This window comes from Oncorhynchus nerka, linkage group LG3 (genome assembly GCF_034236695.1).
Source record: "Oncorhynchus nerka isolate Pitt River linkage group LG3, Oner_Uvic_2.0, whole genome shotgun sequence".
Taxonomy (NCBI): Eukaryota; Metazoa; Chordata; class Actinopteri; order Salmoniformes; family Salmonidae; genus Oncorhynchus; species Oncorhynchus nerka.
The window spans coordinates 22532433-22554523 of NC_088398.1; the positions used below are offsets into that span (position 1 = coordinate 22532433).

The 22091-nt window shown below is 43.6% G+C and overlaps 2 protein-coding genes across 5 annotated transcripts; one reads left to right on the top strand and one right to left on the bottom strand.

The window, feature by feature from the left end:
• The first annotated feature begins 669 nt into the window (after positions 1-669).
• Positions 670-3282, top strand: LOC115104899 (tetraspanin-13-like). The gene is made up of 6 exons (XM_029626295.2): positions 670-838; positions 1523-1690; positions 2104-2184; positions 2452-2565; positions 2673-2786; positions 3085-3282. Exons 1-6 carry the CDS (start codon positions 713-715, stop codon positions 3157-3159), a joined length of 678 nt encoding a protein of 225 aa, XP_029482155.1. The 5' UTR covers positions 670-712; the 3' UTR covers positions 3160-3282.
• A 2345-nt stretch (positions 3283-5627) lies between these two features.
• LOC115104880 (large proline-rich protein BAG6-like) lies at positions 5628-20771 on the bottom strand. Of its 4 annotated transcripts, none has more exons than XM_029626264.2 (25): positions 20449-20771; positions 17625-17718; positions 17417-17534; positions 16688-16905; positions 16491-16562; positions 15114-15236; positions 14706-14884; positions 13228-13357; positions 12819-13019; positions 12029-12128; positions 11524-11580; positions 10991-11382; positions 10703-10775; positions 10226-10542; positions 9721-10012; positions 9368-9537; positions 9122-9175; positions 8867-8969; positions 8641-8765; positions 8307-8444; positions 8045-8092; positions 7731-7931; positions 7309-7416; positions 6875-7021; positions 5628-6278 (listed from the first exon to the last, which is right to left on the bottom strand). In XM_029626264.2, the coding sequence occupies exons 1-25, from the start codon at positions 20706-20708 to the stop codon at positions 6183-6185; spliced, it is 3816 nt and encodes a 1271-aa protein (XP_029482124.2). In that variant the 5' UTR covers positions 20709-20771; the 3' UTR covers positions 5628-6182. The 4 variants fall into 4 exon arrangements, with proteins under 4 accessions (XP_029482124.2, XP_029482115.2, XP_029482134.1 ...); XM_029626255.2 differs by having other exon boundaries at positions 11897-12128; XM_029626274.2 differs by lacking the exon at positions 20449-20771 and adding an exon at positions 18968-19116 and having other exon boundaries at positions 11897-12128.
• Between the last annotated feature and the right edge of the window lie 1320 nt (positions 20772-22091).

The following is a 22091-nucleotide window of genomic DNA, read 5'->3' on the forward strand; positions in this document are numbered from 1 at the left end:
TTTTTTGTAAGGGTTTACCCTACAAAAAGATTGCAGTTTTGAAACTGCAGTAAAATGCAGTAACTGCAGTCCACTGTGGTATTTTGGAGCAGTAATTACATAATAACTGTAGTGTACTGCAGTTATACTGCACTCTAACTGCAGTTACACTGCAAAATTACTGTAGTAAAAAAATGAAATTTTTTTGGACATATTATTTGCAGCTTACTGCACTCTGATTGCAATCTTTTTTTGTAAGGGAATATTTTATGTGAAATGTCTTACAGTGCAGCCTAGTCCTAGTAAACCTCTAGAGTGGCGCAGCGGTCAAAAAGGCACTGCGTCTCAGTGCTAGAGGTGTCACTACATACCCTGGTTCGATTCCAGGCTGTATCACAACCGGTCGTGATTGTGAGTCCCATAGGGCAGCGCACAATTGGCCCAGCGTCGTTGACCAGGTTAGACTGTCATTGTAAATAAGAATTTGTTCTTAACTGATTTTCCTAGTTAAGTAAATGATAAATAAATAAACATACACAGTATCTGGTGATTCAAATAACACTTGGGTAATTACTTGCTCAGCCATCACACATTTTTTAAAGCTGCATTTGCATATGTGAAGTCATCATTTCAAGACGACCAATCCCGTAAATTGAAAACCTATTTCCCTGGACTTGTCCCTCCTTTGAATCCTACACACCTTAAAAACGCCACAGTCAGTGTTTTTCATTCAATGATAAGACTTCTTACTTTTCCAACTCAGACACATTTGAGTCTGATAATTGCTTTGTCCGAGATGGTTTGCGGAGGATTTGTTTGCACGAAGAATTCCCTATGCGCTCTGAACATACTTTATGTTGTAAGTACCACGCAAATATGTTTCCATATGGGTACGAATTGTTTTTCGATGATAGGCTATTAATGAAAGTGCAAAAGCCAACATGATTCTAGTCAAGAATGATATAGCCAGGGCAAGAAGGGCTATCATGCAAATTAAGTCGTTGTGACACCTATCAAAATGATAGTAGGCTACATTCCAAACAGTTGACACAATGTCTCTCAGTTAATGCAAAGTCTAAATTATTGGTTCCCAACCAGGCGTACTAGGACCTCTGGGGGTATTTAAGAAGCCTCATGATACCATAAGCCTACTTGTAATCCCATAAGTACATTTTACTTCAGGGTTACTCGGGGCAGAGCAAATGTATGTTGGTGCAAATTTATGTTGGTGGTACAGTAACTGAAAAACCATATCTGTATAGAGTGATAAATTATCGTCATGCAATTAATGTGTAATATAATCAAAATACTCAATGTGATACTTTCCCAATGTCTCAATAAATATTGTATTATGTATCAAATGTATGTATTTATTTCATCGTAACATCTGTCTAAAGACTTTAATCAACCTGAAGGTTGTAGCCTAAATATGAGATGGTGTTGACTTTGCCCACATCAAAGAAATCAGAATGAAGTGTCCTTTAAGTGCTTTTCTGTTCCTAGTGGACTTCTGTCATCACTTTGTATTGTGCTTGGTCTTCAGATGGTGAGCTTGCTGCTGATTGGAGTAGCTGCTTGGGGGAAATGGTTTGGCCTGGTCTCCAGTATTCGGGTGGTGGCTGGAGTCATTGGCGTGGGCATCTTCCTGTTATTTGTGGCCTTCGTGGGCCTCTGTGGAGCCCTGATGCACCACCAGATCCTGCTGTTCTTTGTATCCTTCAATCAGGACTAGGGTGATGTTGCCCCTAGACACTGAATTTGGGTCATGGTTTTTTTGCATTTTTCCCAACTAATGGTTAAGATTAGGATTGGGGAAGGGAAGCTGATCCTAGATCCACTCACTTTTCATCACCTTCATGTGATATGATTGGTTTTGTGTGGTTGTAATGTGTTTTATTCATGTCCCCTATCATTACATGGTTAAGTGAATACAAACTACAACGCCTACTGAAACCGAGGACTGTTGTATACTAGAGGACCTTAGTTGCAATGCGTACCCTGACTACTCTTAATAACTGCTATTTTCTCATTTTTATGAACAATTCTCTATCAAATACACAGCCTCGCGTTGCCTAGTTTGTTTCCAGAGGGTTGTCACATGTGAGCTTCCTTAATTGGCCTCAGTACATGATTATTCTGTTCCTGGTGTTCGTGGTGCAGCTGTCAGTGTCTGCCGCATGTCTGGCTATCAGTAAAGAGCAGCAGGTACGTGACAATATATTATGTGTATAATGTGATTCATGACCACTTAATCTGTAGAACACCTTAAATAAATACTGGAAATCATTCATACTTTCCTTCTGTGTCCTGTATTAGATATTTAACAAATGGATAAGGCACAACATAAATGGAAAGTGTGAATAATTTCCAGTTGATCGCAAAGAAGCACTCTGATTGATGACATGCTGAATGAGGCTCTGGTCACAGAATTCAAATCTCCCTGCACCGCTTCATCCATTTCCCCCACTGTAGAAAGAACTCCTAGAGGTGGGCTGGAACAAGTCGGAGGCCACTCAGAAGGATGTGGAGAGAACTCTAAACTGCTGTGGCTTCTTCCATCCAAACTATAATGGCACCTGTGACGCGGTAAAGACTCTGGCTTGTTATCAGTGTAAACCAGCAACATGTTTGTCAGATAGTGATGGACATATGACTTAAATGATTTCCTCTCTACTTGCTTCCTCACACTACAGGACTGTTTCTCCAACCCATTATCCTGTGACCCTTGTGCTCCAATCATCCAAAGTCATGCTGAGGAGGTTTTACGCTTTGTGGGTGGGATTGGATGCTTCTTCAGCTTCACAGAGGTTAGCAACCTGCTGTAGCCTCATAGCATTGCACTGGCAATGGGTAGAACTTGCTGTGTAACATAGGAATCCCACAGCCTTTTACTATGTAAATTGGAACTGAAAACATAACACTCTGTAGTGGGGACTTTTACTGTCTGCATCTTTATATTATGTCATCGACACTCTACATTTTAGACTTTTGATTTAGACTTTTTGGCTTCAGAAATGATTTCAACAATTCCAAATCTATTGATATCTACACTGAGTGTACAAAACATTTAATCACATTCATTTTTTCTCCCCCATCTAATTTCAGATCCTGGGAGTGTGGCTAACACACAGATACAGAAATCAGAAGGATTCTCATCCAAACTCTGGTGCATTTCTATAACTAGCCTGTTCATGAACTCAACTTTGCACTGTCATGCATTTGTATTTAGATCCTGTGACTCATCTACGACTGTTTCCTATTCAGATATTGCCATTGCTGTGATAAAATAACTATGCGTTGATATATCTAATACTATTGACTGTTTTTTGACAAAGTTGGTGAAAACAAACAATTCCAATCAATTTGAATCTTGAGTGATGGACACTGAAATTGAGAGCAGTTACTTTAAGGTTAAATTTGACTGAGGTCACTGATTGGAGTAGTGATCAAATGTCATAAACCTACTGTGCACACCTTATACAAACAGAGCACAGGCAGAGTGTAATGTTTCCTGGTAAGCTGTCTGTGGATTCCCAGTTTCAAACCTGGCTTTCTTTGGGTACCTACACAGTGCTGTCTTTGTTGCGTGTATGGGGTGTGTATTAGATGTCATACAGATGCCAACAGATTCAGCTTCTTTTTCAGATTCAACTCTACTAAAGTTTAGTTTGTTTCTAAATGGTTAGGCCATATCATCCTATTCATTTGAGATCTGGACACGTCAAGCGTTACACAAACTGATTTCGTATCGGTTCATATTACAACCCATTTCTAAACCTCTACTTTAGGCTATTATCACTCGCATTGACAATGTCACAACCAAAAAAATACAATTCTCAAAAGGAGATTCAGGAAGAAAATAATTTACTGAGGTGATTTCTTCACTGGAAAGGGGGTAGTGTGACTTCAATGCTTCATCCAATTTACACTAGTTTAACTGTTCTCCAGTGAACATTGGGGTTTGCATAGAAACTTGCCTTGCCTCATTTGGCCAAACCCCTCTGAGATCTACTTTAGATCCAGAGCACAGTGAGTTTCAATGCAGTCTTATGATCTACTAAGAAAATATAACTTAGTGCTGTTAATCACGCCTAGGCTACATTCCTACCTTCCAAACAGGATAGGAACCAGGAACTGACTGTGTAGTCCCTTTCATTCTATAGACTGCCCAACCTGATCATGAAGGCATCACCATACGTAAATCAATCTTAACACAATGTTAAAGCAAAGCTAAACAAACGGGCTCTTATATTTGTATGATCAACTTAGCACATGCGGAACAAATGTGAGCTGTTCTGTGATAGTTGCTAGTGTATAGTGTCACTAGCTGGCAGTGGTAACATATTTCACCATGCGAATGACCGTTGTCAGTCCCTTAGACCAGTAGGTCACCAACCGGTCGATCTTCAAACATTTCTGTAGAAAAGCCAAAGATAAAGGCTTGCGTTCCCTTTGTTTGTGTTGCGCTGTTGGCGGTATGCGCACTTGATTCAGAAGCCATGTGCACCGGGAGGCAACGTGTTCCAATGTTGAACCATTTAATTTGTCTGAAAAAAAAAACTACCTGACCGGGAGATCTGGGGCTAAAACTGTGCTGGCCAATCGGATAGCTCACATCACGGTGCTTCCAAGACCTCGGCCGCATACTATCCGACGTAAGATTTCATAACGTTCAAAGCATGACAACAGAGCTTGTCAAAGAATACAGCAAAGAGCTGCTGTTTTATGACTGAATTAATGTAACCTTTTTGATTCAGCACTGTCAATCTCTATTCAACACTTGCAAAACAAAACGCGCTTATCCAAGCTTTCACTCCCGCTGTATTTATTATTAGCAGGTCTATTTGTAATATTCAACCTTCTCCGGTCAAAGGAACAACACGAATTTGTGCACGAGTTAGATGTGGTGCGACTGCGTTTCGCCATCAGGTGTAAGACTGTGTCCCCTCTCGGGTCAGTGTCACCGGAGGAAAGGAAGGAGATAGCAGGGACAGTGAGGCGCACCAGCTGCTGTGCTCTCCCTCAGCTGAGACTAATGCCATGTTCAAAACAACTTAAATCTCCGACTTCAGTGCGTCCAAGACAATTGGGAAATCAGGGGAAGAAAACTAGATCCGACTGGGGAATGATCGTTTAGAACGGTCATCCAACTCGAAACCCCCAAATATTTCAAACTGGCAATTCTAAACCTCCGACTTGAAAGCACCATTACAATTAGCCCAGTAAAATATAAAAGCAAGTTATTTTAATTTATGCTGAGCTGTGCTTCCAATTGCTACACCAATCTATTGGTTCTGTTTTGTATTCAAAACTCATGAAATATTATCTGGTCTGAGAACAATATTGTCGGGGGAGTGTTGGCTGGGCTAGGCAGTCATTGTTTTTAACTGACTTTCCTAGTTAAAATAAGGTTAAATATAGCCAATATGCTGTGATGTATTAGGCCTACTGCACAAACCTCATTCTTACAGAACTGTTTTTATGAAGGTAATGTAATAAAAGTCTGGTGGCTCTACTTGCTTTTTGATTGCAAAGGTTGGTGACCACTGCCCTAGACAACTGAAATGCTGGTACTTGTTTTTCCATAAGCACCATTAAACACCAAGTTATTTATTGAGCACACATTTTCATCCCATGAAAGCATACTCTTGAAATAAGCCATTTTTATTTTCAAGGAAGCTAATGAAAAACACAACAGGTAAGATATATAGGCAGGATAATATTAACATGATAACACTAAACAAAACAGCATTGCAGATATAAGGTCAAATGTAAGTCATCCATAAAATAAGGACAAACTTGTCAAATCAGGTGTGTTCCATCACCAGGAGGGCGGGGCAAAAAAAATAGGCACTGGAAAAATAAATCAGTCAGTAATTTAGTCAAAATATGTGTCTGGTACAACAACAAAAAAAAATTGGTAGGCACCTGATTTTCCTAGGTTCTAGCCTTTTTCTAGGGAGTTTTTCCTAGCCACCGTGCTTCTACACCTGCATTTCTTGGTGTTTGGGGTTTTAGGCTGGGTTTCTGTACAACACTGAGATATCAGCTGATGTAAGAAGGGAGTTTATAAATAAATTAGATTTAGGCTTAACTGCATTCAGTTGTGATACTGAGCAATCCAAAAGTAAAGGATGGTGAGGATGTGTACAGGTTGGTTATGTGTAAAATTTCATCAGGTTGCAAAACAAGTTGTGGTTAGGTTATGAGTCTGATGAAAAAGCTCTGTGTGTGTTGGGGAACTGCTGAGAGCTGAAGTCCGGGTCCTCTCGCACTCGCTTCTTTATGTCTTTCTTCACCTGATACAGAGGACAAAGGTGGCAATTACCAAAAAGGGTCGTTCAATATTAAATGCATCATCGTTCAATATTGAAAATCACAACCAGTGGTGCAAAATGCTTTAGTTTGCTTTACAATTTATAGTTAACTTTTACTTCACTACATTCCTAAAGAAAATGTACTTTGAGTGCTTAGCAGGACAGACATTGTCCAATTCGCACACTTATCAAGAGAACATCCCTGGTCGTCTCTATTGCCTCTGATCTGGTGGACTCACTAAACACATGCTTTGTTCGTAAATTATGTCTGGGTGTCTGAGTGCCCCTGGCTATCCACAAATGAAGAACAAACAGTGCCATCTGGTTTGCCGAATTTACTTTTGATACTTGAGTAGTATTTTACTGGGTGACATTCACTTTTACTCGAGTCATTTTCTATTAAGGTATCTTGACTAGAAAATGGGTACTTTTTCCACCTCGGCATATAACCGTCAGTGGCAGCTCCCTAATGAACATTTACAATCGTGTCAATGTGTGGCATCTGTAATATTAGGAGAAGCCATGGAATGATGGAACAGCTTGTTTTTCTGTTAGTGAGTGTTAGTGGAGGTCTGTACCTGCTCTGCATATGCCTCTTGGAGCTCAGGGCTGTCAAGCTCCTCCTGCAGGTGGTCTGGGGAAGTGACTGGCCTGACTTCGGCCGTCCTTGCCGCCCTGCTCACTGCGTCGGAGAGGGAGAGTAGAGCGCCGTCCCCCTGTCCTGTCTGAAAACACACACCCTGGTCATACGCCAATCCAACTTAGTACAAGAATAAGCCCTCGCACTCAGATGTTGAACATAGCATGCTGATACTACAATGTGATCAGAGTTTACGTTAGCCCTGATACAGCAAGGCTCCCATGTTTTAGCCATGGAGGGTCAACTACAGCTACAGCCAGGAATCAGTCTGCCAACAAAGCTTGCAGGATGCCTCCTACAAACGGAAGACTAGTGAGATCAGGGCTTGTCTTTTGTACATAAGTTAGTTTCATGCACAGGCAATCTATTTACCTTCCTGCGTTTGGCAGGCATCCCATGTAAATAGGCGTCAGACATGGGAGGCTGGGCCTTCATCTTCCTCTGGGTGATCAGGTCATGTCTGATGATCGGTACCCACTCCTATCACACAGAGACAGACATGATCAGAATGACAGACAGTTAAACTCACTATCGAGAACCATATAACTGCACATTGGATTTTAAGACTTGAATGGGTTTGGATGAAGCTCTGATTAGGCGATTACACTTCCATTGTTGGATCATTTTCTTTCTCCCAAGAATCCGAACTACAAGTCAACGAAAGGTTTGCAAAAAAAATTCAGTATAAATTCAACTAGAAGCTTGTATGTAAAACGGAGAGAATGGCAAAGCAACTAAAGTGGACGAGAGAAGAATTGGACAAGTAGTGGGAGAGAGCTGAACAGTGATCTTACAGCAGGGACGGCAGCAGCCCAGGCCTCGGTCTCTCTACCAGGCTCCTCCCTCCCGCTGGCTTCAGCTGCTGCCATGGCGCCACCCAATGGCGCAGCCCCTCCGGTGGCTCCAGTTTCCCTAGGCTCTGCCCTAGTCTCCTGTGACGACGCCATGGCTTCCTCAGCTGTGGTGGCCGGGGCTGGGGAGTGAGTGTCCTCCATCTAAGGTGGGATAGAGAAAAGAGAGTTATGGTGAGGAACTAAAAGAGACAAACACACCAAGGTATATTGAGGACAACAAAATGAATCTTACAAATACATTTTGAAACACTCACCTCTATGATCTGGGCACGTTGAGGCTCCTGTGCATTAGAAGCCTCCCCCTTGGAAAGAAACCATTTAACATATATTGCTTGAGTGGAATCTGGTAATGGAATTTATGACAATTATCGTAACGGACACTTGATTAGAAAATGATGGTATCCATGTGCATTGTTAGATAGTAGTCCAGTAAATGAGCCTTCTAGAACACTAACGGTGTGCTTAAAAAAAAAAACATTATGACCTGTTTGAGAGATGGTGTGTGTGTGTAATTACCTGCTGTGTGTGGACGGCATAATGCAGTATCTGGTCCTCTGTGACGGGGATGTGCTCCAGGATGACCTGCAGCCTCATGGTCATCATACTGGTCAGCCAGTTCACCAGGCTGGGGTTCATGTCAGTCGACAACGTCCTCTGTAACGGGAGAGGGGGTCAATCACAACCTACTGACCAGATTTCAGTCTGGTCATATCCATTTAGCTATTTTTTTCTAATCTATAGAAAGAGTATTATAAATCATCTGACAGAGACAAACGGGAGGGAAGGAGAATAGACATTGAGTTGTAGGTTGTATATCATGTCATAAGGAACATTGAGTGTGTGTACTGACTATGCGGTGGTTGATGACAGAAGTGAGGGCACTCTGCTCTCCTCTCAGACAGTACAGGTTGAGGGCCAGACACTCAAACAGCCCCTGGTTGCACATCTGCAGCAGCTGCGGCCCAAATGTGTTGTCTGCAGGAGGTGAAAACACAGGAATAAGTGACAAAAGCACTGACATTCATAGGCCAGGTCTGATGAATTGCGCCAATTTGGCACAATAAAGACAATGTTACCTGTGCAGCGGAGTATGTGTGTGGCGATACGCGTTAACTGCCGCCTGAAGAAGGACAGGTTGGTCTGAGTGACGTTGACACCCTCCAACACTGCCACTGAAGACTGAAGGACCAAGACAAAGAGAGAAATATGAGGGATAGATTCACCTCTGACCAACTGGCCACAGGGAGAATTTAAAAAGTGACTGATATTATTGAGCAATTTGAAGACCACTGACTATAAAAGGGGCAGCCCAAGTGAACTACGGTACTTACAAAGCTCTCGGTAATGTACTCCTCAAGTTCATTGATGAGACCATCAGCAGCAGCCTATGATCACAGTGAAAGACCCAAAGCGGGAGAGAGAATGAGACTCATCAAGTAGCTCATCTAGCCCCATGTGCAGTGACACTAATAACAGGTGAAACTAATGACAGGTGACCGTAATGGACGCATAACAGTAATGACAGGTGACAGTAACATCCCAGATAGAGGCGGTTATATAGACGGTGGCACACTCACAGCGACATTGTGGTCGGTGGGCTCGCTCCCGTTGAGGTAATGCTGGGTGAAGAACTGAGACAGCTGGGTCTGGATGCGGCCCAGGGGCTGGTTCTGTCCGTGGAGCAGCAAGACCAGGTCCACCATGGAGAAGTTCTGACACACTAGGGTCAGTAGATCTCCAAAGAAACCTGAGGGAATAGAGACAAATGTGTGGACATGAAACAAAAACATTGAGGAAGAGAGAGCACGGGAGAAAGAGATTACACTTCATAGACAGAAAGAGAGAGCAAGGTACAAGAAAAAGGGAAAGAGGGAAACGAGAAAAAAAGGGAAGAAAGAAAAAATTTAGCAAACAAGACAGGAACTCTTACCCATGGCGTCCCCTGTGCCGGGTGTGAAGATGTTGCTGGTCTCGGAGAGCCTCTGGATGAACTGGGCGATGCTCTCAGTGTTGCTCTGAGGAGAGCCCAGGGAGCCCATCATGGTAGACAGGACCCCCTGTACAATCCCAGTGAACAACTCCGGATTCAGGGCCTCTCCCTGGGCCCCGGCACCGTCCCCCGTGGGAGGGTTAGGGGTGGTCCCGGGTGGAGGGGTGGGGGTGCCAGAGGCAAGGGGCTGTTGGGCACCGTTGGGGGGTGGTGGGAAGACTGGTCCGGAGGCCTGAGATAAAGAGTGAGATGATGGACAGCGAGAAAATAAAATGTATCATATGAAAGATATGTAGTTAAGAAACCATTATGGTATTTTGGTACACGTCAGTTAACTGGAGGATGATGTCATCTTGGTTTCAACCATTCGGTTCTAACAGGCACTACGGCTATGTGTCCTAATCCACAAAATACACTTGGAACAAACTCCGATCCAGACACTGACCTGCATGAAGTCAGACACTCCCTGGACGAAGGCAGGCACTCCAGGCATGGTCACAGTGATGGAGGGTCCCATGGCCCCAGGAACTGTCCCCGCTGTCCCCAGGAGAGAGCCCAGGAGCTGGGCCAGGTCAGGGGGAGCTCCCTGGGGCATGGTGGGGATGGCTCCGGACTGGCCTGGGGGAACAGTGGTGCTAGGAGCAGGAGCAGGGGTGGGGATAGGGCCAGAGGAGGAAGAAGAAGAGTTGGAGGAGGATGAGGAGAAGGTATGAGAAGCTGAGGAGAAGGTATGAGAGGCAGAGGTGGCGGCTGTTTGACCAGCTGGGGGGGAAAGGAAGAGAGGAAAGAAATTACAATGGGCTTATAGTACACTTAACAGAGGATTCACTTTTAGTGTGATGGTTCACTAAGCAAAACCACCCACCCAAAAAAAGGAGTCTAGAGAGGTGGGGTGTATATGGTATTTCTAAAGACAGCATACCCATCTGTCCAGGCATTAGGAGTTGTCCCACCAGTCCACTGATCATCTGATTGAGGGCAGCAGGAGGGAAGGGCTGTGGGGGAGAGGTCATAGGTCAACAGTTTCTATAAGCATATAATACAAACGTGGCTATGCCATTAAGACTTTCAGAGCACTACAGCATAAGACAATTGGTACTGTCGATGGAAAATGCCCACAAAGATTAGCAAAACATGAAAGTCTCCGACTGAAATCTACAAGCCATTAACCTCAGTCCTGCACCAAACCCCCTATCACAAACATGCTCACCTGTCCTGGTTGCTGACCCATCATGGGGGGCACGCTAGCTCTAAGGTTGATGGTGGCCCCCCGCGTGCCAAAGGCGGGTGGAGGGACCCTGGGGGCAAAGGTGGGCCGAGTAAACACCACCCTGGCCTGGGGTGCCCCAGGAGAAGGCGGGGGGGGGGCCGTGGGGGTGGTGGCAGGGGTGTTAGGGCCAGTGTTGTTGGTGGTGGGGGTGTTAGGGCCAGTGGTGGTGGTGGAAGAGGTAGCGGTGGAGCCTGGGGGGGTAGGCTGGAGGGGTTGGCCAGGGATGGTGCCCCCGGTGGCAGCAGCCACAGCCTCTGTGTACTGGGCAATCTGCTGCATGATGGACTGCATGAAGTCTGGGTTCATCTGAACACCGGGAGGCATTTGGAAGCCTGGGAAGAAAGGATAAGAAAAGGTTTCTTTGTGCCTTGAATATTGGATTCAGGTATATTGGGCTTTCCTCTAGTCCCCAGTTTTTCGGAGATACAACCACAGGTACTAAACCATTATCATGAAGTGTTACCAACACTCACCTGGCTGCCCCATTCCTGCAGCGTTGGGCTGTCCAGCTGCCTGAGGAACACCAGAGTCTGTAAACACACAAACACAATGTTTGAACTGTAAACAGTGTGTAGAAACAAATGGACTTTGGTTTAACAAGCACATAAAAGAAAAACAATCTTCCAAAATTGAACGAGACCTATCGATTTGAGCAGTACAGGGACCTGTACGGTACTTTGACTATCGGTCAAAGAAGGAAAACTTTCTCTCAGAAAATACCATTTGGCAATAGGGAACAAATGCAACGGTAGAGCTATTCACTTCCAATGGGCCATTTGTGGACGAGAAACGGATGGACATGTTGTGGTAAAGCATTCAATCAGTGGCGGGTACGGGACAACACACCGTCCGTGTTCATCTGCATCATGACCACCGGCATTGTCTGGTGGCTGATCCTGATGACCCGGGGGCCGGGCTGTCCCTGTCCAGCCTGCTGATTGGACGGAGGAGGCTGTGAAGGGGAGGTCTGTCCCTGACCTGGCTGGTCCGATTGGCCGGCGGCCTGACTGGGCTGGGCCTGTTCCTCTGTAGCTGGTCTGCCATTGGACGCCATCGTGACCGTGGCTCCCAGGTTCATCTGCAGATGAGATTCAAAATGTAATTGACATACTGTGTTCCATTGGCAAACGATATCAAATGAAGTTTACACGAGCCAATGTAACTAAAATACACTACCGGTCAAAAGTTTTAGAACACCTACTCATTCAAGGGTTTTTCTTTTGACTATTTTCTACATTGTAGAATAATCATGAAGACATCAAAATGAAATAACATATGGAATCATGAAATAACCAAAATAAAGTGTTAAAAATCTAAATTTTTTTTTATTTGAGATTCTTCAAACAGCCACCCTTTGCCTTGATGACAGTTTCATGAGGTCATCACCTGGAATGCATTTCAATTAACAGGTGTCCCAACAAATGAACTTTTAAGAAGGCAGAATGCCAAGTGTGCAAAGCTGTCATCAAAGCAAAGGGTGGCTACTTTGAAGAATCTCAAATACAAAATATTTTTTGATTTGTTTAACACTTTTTCGGTTACTAAATAATTCCATGTGTTATTTCATAGTTTTGATGTCTTCACTATTATTCTGCAATGTAGAAAATAGTAAAAATAAAGTAAAAATAAAGAAAAACCCTTGAATGAGTAGGTGTGTCCAAACGTTTGACTGGTAGTGTACGTAAGACAGAAATGATGTAATAGGTGTAAGTATCTGCTAGGTGGCAACAAAACAAGTTTGACAATGGGATATACAACACCGACTAACATGTAGCGGGATGTGATGGTGCACGGCTCCAGGCATGGACACTGGGGAGGTGTAGTGAGACATTGGCCGGATCACGTGTAGGTGGCGTGGGGTGGGGCTCAGCAGGTTGCAGCGCAGGTCACTAAGGGCAACCAGGGCATTGCCCAGGAGACGGAGGGCCTCGCCCACCAGGTTGAGAATCCGCTGGTCCTCCTCTCTTTCCTGTGTGTGACAAGAAGAGGGCTTAAGACATTTCCTGAGAACGTGTGTTTTGATATTTTATTCAGGTAGTCTTGTGGGGAAAGTGACAAGTATTGTAAGATGTCCGACTGCAATTCAAGGCAATACAGCAAACACGCATGACGTTTGTGTGAATTGTACCTAACCACAAAGCACTAAGTTATGAGGAATGCAGCGGTGAAAAGCTTACGGTGTTGGCGTATTCTGCGGTGGTAGCAGACTCTAGGATAGTGTGTGTTCTCTGGACGAATGGCTGAAGTCTCTCCTCCACCCTCCTCAGCTCTGAAAGCATCTCCACCAGCTCTGCTGGGCTGGGGTGACTGTCAAGGGGAGAAGTTGTCCTTATTTACATGCATCACAGGTTCATTTACTTTACCAGGTAGGCCAGTTGAGAAGTTCTCATTTACAACTGCGACCTGGCCAAGATAATGCGAGTTACACATGGGATAAACAAACACACAGTCAATAACACAACAGAAAAACTCTATAGAGTGTGTGAAAATGTAGTAGGATTAGGGAGGTAAGGCAATAAATAGGCCATAGTGGAGAAATTATACACTGGAGTGATAGATGTGCAGATGATGATGTGCAAGTAGAGATACTGTAGTGCAAAAATAAATAACAGATTGGCTGTGTACAGGTGCAGTGATCTGCTCTGACAGCTGATGCTTAAAGTTAGTGAGGGAGATATAAGTCTCCAGTTTCAGTGATTTTTGCAATTCGTTCCAGTCATTGGCAGCAGAGAACTGGAAGGAAAGGCGGCCAAAGGAAGAGTTGGCTTTGGGGATGACCAGTGAAATATACCTGCTGGAGTGCGTGCTACGGGTGGGTGTTGCTATGGTGACCAGTGAGCTGAGATAAGGCTTCACCTAGCAAAGACTTATAGATGACCTGGAGCCAGTGGGTTTGGCGACGAATATGAAGCGAGGGCCAGCCAACGAGAGCATACAGGTCACAGTGGTGGGTAGTGTATGGGGCATGGGTGAGAAAACATGGCATGGTGATAGACTACATCCAGTTTGCTGAGTAGAGTGTTGGAGGCTATTTTGTAAATGACATCGCCGAAGTCGAGGATTGGTAGGATAGTCAGTTTTACAAGGGTATGTTTAGCAGCATGAGTTAAGGAGGCTGTTGCAAAATAGGAAGCCGATTCTATATTTAATTTTGGATTGGGAGGTGCTTAATGTGAGTCTGGAAGGAGAGTTTACAGTCTAACCAGACACCTAGGTATTTGTCAGAACTGTCCAGAGTAGTGATGCTAGTCGGGCGGGCGGGTGCAGAATGCGATCGGTTGAAGAGCATGCATTTAGTTTTACTAGCATTTAAGAGCAGTGGTGAGGCCACGGAAGGAGTGTTGTATGGTATTGAAGCTCGCCATGAGGTTTGTTAACAGTGTCCAAAGAAGGGACAGAAGTATACAGAATGGTGTCGTCTGCAACCAATGTCTAAAGTCAACTTTCATTGTGTTGATGTCAATGGCAGATTCTGTGTGAAACATTTTGCGTGCATGTCTCAAGTTCCGGATTAAGCCCTATTCTTCTTATTTCACATTAAATGCCCAAAACAAGTTTGATACATTTGTAATTCATCCAGAATCCTTTTAATTCAGTATAGAGAAGAAAAAAACAAACACATGCAGGACAGCGATAGAAAGCAATAACGTCTTACTTGGGCCCAGCTTGGGCGGCTCCCTCTGTTTGAGTGGAGGAAGAGAAGGATGGAGGGGTAGTAGATGGAGGTGGAGACGTGTCCATGGGCTGGGTGGAGGGAGAGGGAGTGGAGGAGGAAGAGGGAGGAGGTGCTGCAGCAGCAGAATCTGGTTGGGCCGTGGTGCCGCTTGGTTGACCCTGAGATTGAGCGACAAGGTAGCAGGTAAGGGGAGGATGTTGCGCAGTCATCTTAATTGAATGACTTCGAACTCAAATAGACCTGCTTCCTAAGACTGCCTAGAATATTTTCAAATAACATTTTGTCCAAATACTTATGTTTCACGTTTGAGCCAGTTTATTAATTAAAAACTAGGTCTATACGGTGGGTATTCCTAGTTGTTATAATCTTTATAACTTAAAACCTCACCTCCATCCTCTCGATGAGAGCATTGGTGTCCCTCAGCAAGTTCTCAGCCAATAGCAGTCTCAGCCTGGGCTCACTCTGAACCGATTGGTCCATATCAATGTGCACATTCATGGAACCATTGCTCTGTGACAGCAAGAGTATTAGTTGACAGCTACTCAACATGTTTATTCACAGCATTTTGTATATACAGTTGAAGTCGGAAGTTTACATACACTTAGGTTGGAGTCATTAAAACTCGTCATACCGCTCAGGAATGGAGACGCGTTCGATCTCCTAGAGATGAACGTACTTTGGTGCGAAAAGTGCAAATCAATCCCAGAACAGCAGCAAAGGACCTTGTGAAGATGCTGGAGGAAACAGGTAAAAAAGTATCTATATACACAGTAAAACGAGTCCTATAGACACAACCTGAAAGGCTGCTCAGCAAGGAAGAAGCCACTGCTTCAAAACCGCCATAAAAAAGCCAGACTATGGTTTGCAACTGCACGTGAGGACAAAGATCGTACTATTTGGAGAAATGTCCTCTGGTCTGACGAACAAAAATAGAACTGTTTGGCAATAATGACCATCGTTATGTTTGGAGGAAAAAGGGGGAGGCTTGCAAGCCGAAGAACACCATCCCAACCGTGAAGCACGGGGGTGGCAGCATCATGATGTGGTGGTGCTTTGCTGCAAGAGAGACTAGTGCACATAATAGATGGCATCATGAGGAAGGAACAATATGTGGATATATTGAAGCAACATCAAGACATCAGTCAGGAAGTTAAAGCTTGGTCGCAAATGGGTCTTCAAAATGGACAACGATCCAAAGCATACTTCCAAAGTTGTGGCAAAATGGCTTAAAGTCAAGGTATTGGAGTGGCCATCAAAGTCCTGACCTCAATCCTATAGACAATTTGTGGGCAGAACTGAAAAAGCGTGTGCGAGCAATAAGGCCTACAAACCTGACTCAGTTACACCAGCTCTGTCAGGAGGAATGGGCCAAAATTCACCCAACTTATTGTGGGAAGCTTGTGGAAGGCTACCTGAAATTTTTCACGTTAAACAATTTAAAGGCAATGCTACCAAATACTAATTGAGTGTATGTAAACTACTGACCAACTGGGAATGTGATGAAAGAAATAAAATCTGAAATAAATCATTCTCTCTACTATTATTCTGACATTGTGCTTTCTTAAAATAAAGTGGTGATCCTAACTGACCTAAGACTGGGAATCTTTACTAGGATTAAGTGTCAGGAATTGTGAAAAACTGAGTTTAAATGTATTTGGCTAAGGTGTATGTAAACTTCCGACTTCAACTGTATAGAAAAAGATAGTAGGCATCCTCATGTATGGATTTTTATCTATGTTATAAATCATATATTTGATTTCTTACCCCGGTGCTGGTGCTGACTCTGGCATTCCTTGCATTCTCTCCCAAGCCTGACATCATTTGCTGGACTGACATCTAAGAAGAGTGTAGTAGACGGTATAGGCTAGATATCAGTACTGAGCCACACCAGGCGCTCAGGATATCATTATAAAGCATGGAACAATGACAAATTTGATCCAAAACACACACAAAAGCTGTACCTGGATCTGCTGAGGGTCCATGACGTTAACCGGGAGGTTGAAGGTCCCCAGCATGACATAGCTGTTGGCGTTGCGGTCCTGTGGGGGCACTTGGGACGTTCCCTGGGAGGTGGTAGAGGAGGGCGTCGCTCCGGCCTCCGCTACCCCTGACCCCGAGCCTGGCTGGGAGGGCTGAGGGGGGGCCCGCTCCACCAGGTGGATGACTTTTCCACCGACGTCTGAGACACAGAGGAAATAGAGAACAAGGAATATCATCTCTATTCATGTGCTCCATCAATCTATCAGGTGATGTGCATAGCAGCCAAACAGCAATTACATGATGGGTACACAAGAGTTCTGATGGTGTGCAGTTGTATAATAGGCTTACATCTGTGCATTACTGGCCTTGTAAGTCATGGAATAAGTGAATAAGAGAGTTATTCTATATATCACATTTAGACAATGTGCTTCTACATCTGCATTGCTTGCGGTTTGGGGTTTTAGGCTGGGTTTCTGTACAGCACTTTGTGACATCGGCTGATGTAAAAAAACAAAGAAAACAGGCTTTATAAATAAATTTGATTGAGACAAAGATGTCTGGCTGTTTGCTGCGTTTCTGTTCTGTGTTGACAGATGCTTTGCTGCAGCTGTGTGCTGCTCCAGATCAAACTGTCGGGACTAATTTCATGTTTATTAGCATGTGGCCGTTTTGTATTGATTCCAGACCGCTCCATAGACAGCATTACTCACTGTACTCTGTCAGTGTCCTCTCATCCTGCAGGACTCGGCCCTGGTAGATCAGCCTCTGTTTGTCCACAGGAATCCCAACTGAAGTGGCAATGTGCTCCTTGAACTCTTTCACTGTCAACTGAGAAAAAGACACTGGTGTGAAGATTAGGCCTATATCCAGTACATGTAAGGCTACTGTTAAAGTGCTCCATTGGAAATGAGAACGTACCTGGCCGCCTACAGTGTAACTTCGGCTCTGGGAGTCCAAAGTTTTGACAGTCACCTCTATATCAGCACCCGGTTCCTCCATCGTTACGTTCACCCTGTGTGTAAAGTGACAGGGGCAATAGAATAGAGTATCATATCAATGCTGTCATGAATAGCATTATGTAAGGGATAATCAATGAGGGGCTACGTGCTAGCGGAGTGGAACCAATCTTCCACAGAGTTGCAATATTTTCCTGAGAACACAGAGCCCTGAGTTTGATTACCTCTTTTTTACCATGGCTATAACAAAGCTGCGACCTAACCAAATTCACATAGAAAAGTGAGTTATAGATCTGTCGTTCTCATTGAAAGCAAGTATATGCAGTAAATATGTTCTATGTGCGCTAGTTCTATGCTTCCGTTCTTAAGTATTTTTTGTTCATCTTTTACTTTCGTTTCAGTACACCAGCTTCAAACAGCTGAAAATATAATATGTTTGGTTATGGAAAATATATTTCACAGCAATTTAGATGATACAATGATTCTCGAAACTGTTGCGTCATTAAACTTAAATTAGGCAAACTATTAGAGTGTTAGCTAACAGGAAATGGCACAGTTATTTCTGCATAGTGCACCTTTAACACTTTTGCCACATCCACTGAAGTAGCAAGTTAACTATATTGCTGTAGTAGTTGCCTTGGTAACGAAACAAACAGAGTTACTAGTTAAGCTAACCAAGCCATCAGTCCTAGCTTGCTATTAGGAAAATCGATTTCAATACTGTTTTCAATTCGACTTTTGCTATCAAAAATCAGCTCAAACGTATAAAATTGCCATTGAATTCTACCATGCTGATGTACCCTTATAGGAAAATAATGTACGGTCTAAAATTCTCTTGAAGCCAACCAGAAACGAGTATTCAACAATATCCATGGTATAATGTGGCTAATATAATTTAAATTGGGTCGTTACCTAGCTAACTCTAACGTTAGCTAGCTACTGCCTAAACAAAGATACTGTGTGGTCTAACGTTAACGCTCATGGAAGCTGCCATAGCTATCTAGCTAAACTAGCTGACTGGCTAACATCCATGCCTTGAAGCAAACATGGTCAAACAAAACATGTTCATGTCAGCGTTCACTTGATGGAAATCCATATTAATTGTAGATGGAACCTCTACAAAACTGATGGTCCAATCAATTTCACACGAATATTGACAAAAAAACGACAAGTAAGTTAGCTAGGTAGCTCACAGCTGCGTTAGCTCAGGGCTAGCTCGCGAACTGCTTGCTAAAAGCTAACGTTCCCATTAGCTGTATGAAGTTAGCTAGCTAGTTACGTACTAACTTACTCGATAGCTCCTACCTGTGAAGTTAAATCTTCCGATTTCACCCGAATATTTGCCAATTCTTCACCGATTATTCAGTGTTGAATGTAAAGCTAGCTATTTCCTCATATGATGATAGCAACTGCGGTTCAAGTAACGTGACATATGATTAGCTACCAGAACAGCTGTGACGTTTCAAACATACAGTAACAAATGGGATGTGCTCATGAAGTCAGTCCAACATGTTTTGCTTATATCTGTTAAATGGATCTGCTAGACAGCTAGATAATATCTCCAGTGCAGTTATAGTAGCAGATGATGGTAAGGTGAGGATGTTTTTGTTAAAACCAGGCCTGTAGAAAATTAGGGGAGCCAAGAGGTTCAAGACCACATTAACAAAGTGAGACATGATTTCCTTTCTTTAAAAGTAATCCCATCAAAGTGAACAGGGCTTCCAGTTCCAACAAAGGCCTGAGACCGCTGGGATGATCAATTCACAGTTATGTAGTGATTGAGAGAGGAAGAAGACCCCGAGTGGGGCTTGAACCAGCAACCCTATGTTCATATTACTGGAAGGTGACAGTATAATAAAAGGGAAACAAAGTGCTCCTTTTTTCCTTTCTCGAAACTTGTTTGTTGTTTGATAACTGCAAGATAAGTAGGGGTTGAAAAGCAGAAACATACTATGCAAACAAAAATATAATCTGCTGATAAATAAATGTTGTCTGGGTTTGCATGTTTTGGCAGAAGGCAAAACAGGCATGGTACACTTGTGGGAGAAAAGTCTATTGCTGTGTGCATGTCAATAATCCTGGCTTCTTTATCTCCTTTCCTACATTTTTATTTTACTAATTGAACAGAAACTCTAATCAAGAGACTAACCACTAGAGTATTTTCTAGTATGTAAGATGATGGATGACTACCAGGAACTAGTTTAGAGGGAGAGCTGAAATTGGGACTTGAACAGTGGCTCCTACAGCACAGGTAAGCATCTAATAGACACTGCCACACAAGCCAGCTCTGTGCAGAACCATACATTTAAAAACATTCTTGTGCATCCAGAGATCAGAGCTGCAAACATGGCGTGCCACAAAAAGCCTGGGCAGCGGCAGTACATACAGAGGGTCAAGACCTGGGGTGTATTCATTAAACATACTGTTTCAAAACGTTTTGCAACAACAAAAAACGTTTTGAAACGAAAACTAGAGTTTCTATTTGACAAATTCTGGTAGTTCCCGTTTCGTTTGCTTCCATTGGATTCTTGAACTGTAAACGGTTTAATTTACAAGACGTAATGAACACACACCTGCTGCTCAGGGCAATCGGAAAAGAGATGAATGAAGTCCCTTTGGAAGTTGGACTGAAATGCACCCTTTATTTTTCCTCTGGATTTGGTAGCCTAGCCAGGAACCCAATCTGATGTAACGGTTCATGGAATCCAGTCTACTTGGAGAGTGAACTGATCAGAAGATAGATATAGCCTAAACAAAACAAGCTGGGATAGACTATGGTGAACTACCTTGGTGGGTCGGTGACTGGTACCCGCTCCTCGTGTTCTTCTTCCTCGGTCTCGTCGGTGTCGTAATCTCTTCTCCTCGGTGGCGATGTATCGCCGACCATTGGTTCGAACAAGTATGGCTGGATTGGCCCACTACGCACGTAATCTGCAAATTCTTCCCAGGATGACGAATCTCCATCATCTGTGTAGCTGCCAGTGTCTGTTAAATCTTCATCCGCCGAGACATCAAAGTTTACTAAATTGCGGTCATTGTCTGCCATGTTCCCACGTGCGAATTCAGCAAGCCATGTAACTTTGATTTGAATTTAAGTGGAAACTGCTAGATATCTAGCTTTACATAGTTATGAAGAAAATTAAAGAGACATTTTGCAGATAGCCACCTCTTCAGACTCATAAACTAGTTTACATTTACAAATAATTTGATATTATTCAGAAAGGCAGGCGGAAAACGCACCTGAAAAGGAGTACAGTGCATCTCTACTCAAAAGTTTCAGGTCTTCTTCGGGTTGTATCCTTTCACCTGCACTAAAGTGGCTGGTTGACAACAACACCAAAACGTTGTCAGGGGAGGGCACACTTCCGCGCTGTCTGGGAGGCGGGAACTGTAGTAGATGCTAACAGCCAATGGAATCAAACAACCCACCCGAATTAGACAACAATTGAACAACGGGACGGGAGCCACGAATCTGGGCAGGTGCTGGTTTGAGGAGGTTCGATTAATCTCGCGCGTACACCCGTATAGGCATGTTTTACACCGGCGGAATGTTGGGGGCGTGAGCCAGGTGCCCTGCTGTCTGATGGAGAAAAAACAGAAGTGACGTAATAAGCACGTGTAGTAATTATTTGTTTAATTATTTTATCTGTTTTCCCAAACGCTTTATCTGCATTCCTAATGAAAACGTATTTTGTGTAACATATATGTTGTATATTTCTGGATGATGCACCATGTCTTGCAATATAAACTGTTTACTCTAAACTGAAACAGTTTTGATTGGACAAATTTGGGTAGGTCCCTGTTCCATTTGGTTCTTAAACAGTAAACCGTTTCCGTTGATGTAATGAATACAGCCCATGTGTAATCTAGTTGGTATGTTTGTTTGCACTGCTTTGGTTCAGTGGAGGCTCCTCAGAGGAGAAAGGGGAGGACCACCAAGCACAACGTGGCTTCAGTGTGTAAATCAGAAAGATGTGTCAGCATTGAGTAATTGTCTTTGGCCCCCTCCCAGTTAGTGGGTGATGAAAATCCACAAAATGGCGCCGGAAGAAATGGCAGCAGTTTTACGGGCGCCCAACCAATTGTGCCATTGTGTGGTTTAGTAGGAAAGCTGCCGTTACAGTCAATATTACTCGCCAACGTGCAATCATTGGACAATAAATTAGACGAGGTACGATCACGAATATCCTACCAACGGGACATCAAAAACTGTACTATCCCATGTTTCACGGAATCGTGGCTGAATGATGACATGGATATTCAGCTAGCGGGATACACCCTGCACCGGCAGGATAGAACAGCACACTCCGGTAAAACGAGGGGGGGAGGTCTGTGCATATTTGTAAACAACAGCTGGTTCACGAAATCTAAGTCTCTAGATTTTGCTCGCCTGAAGTAGAGTAATATTGTGATAAATTGCAGGCCACAC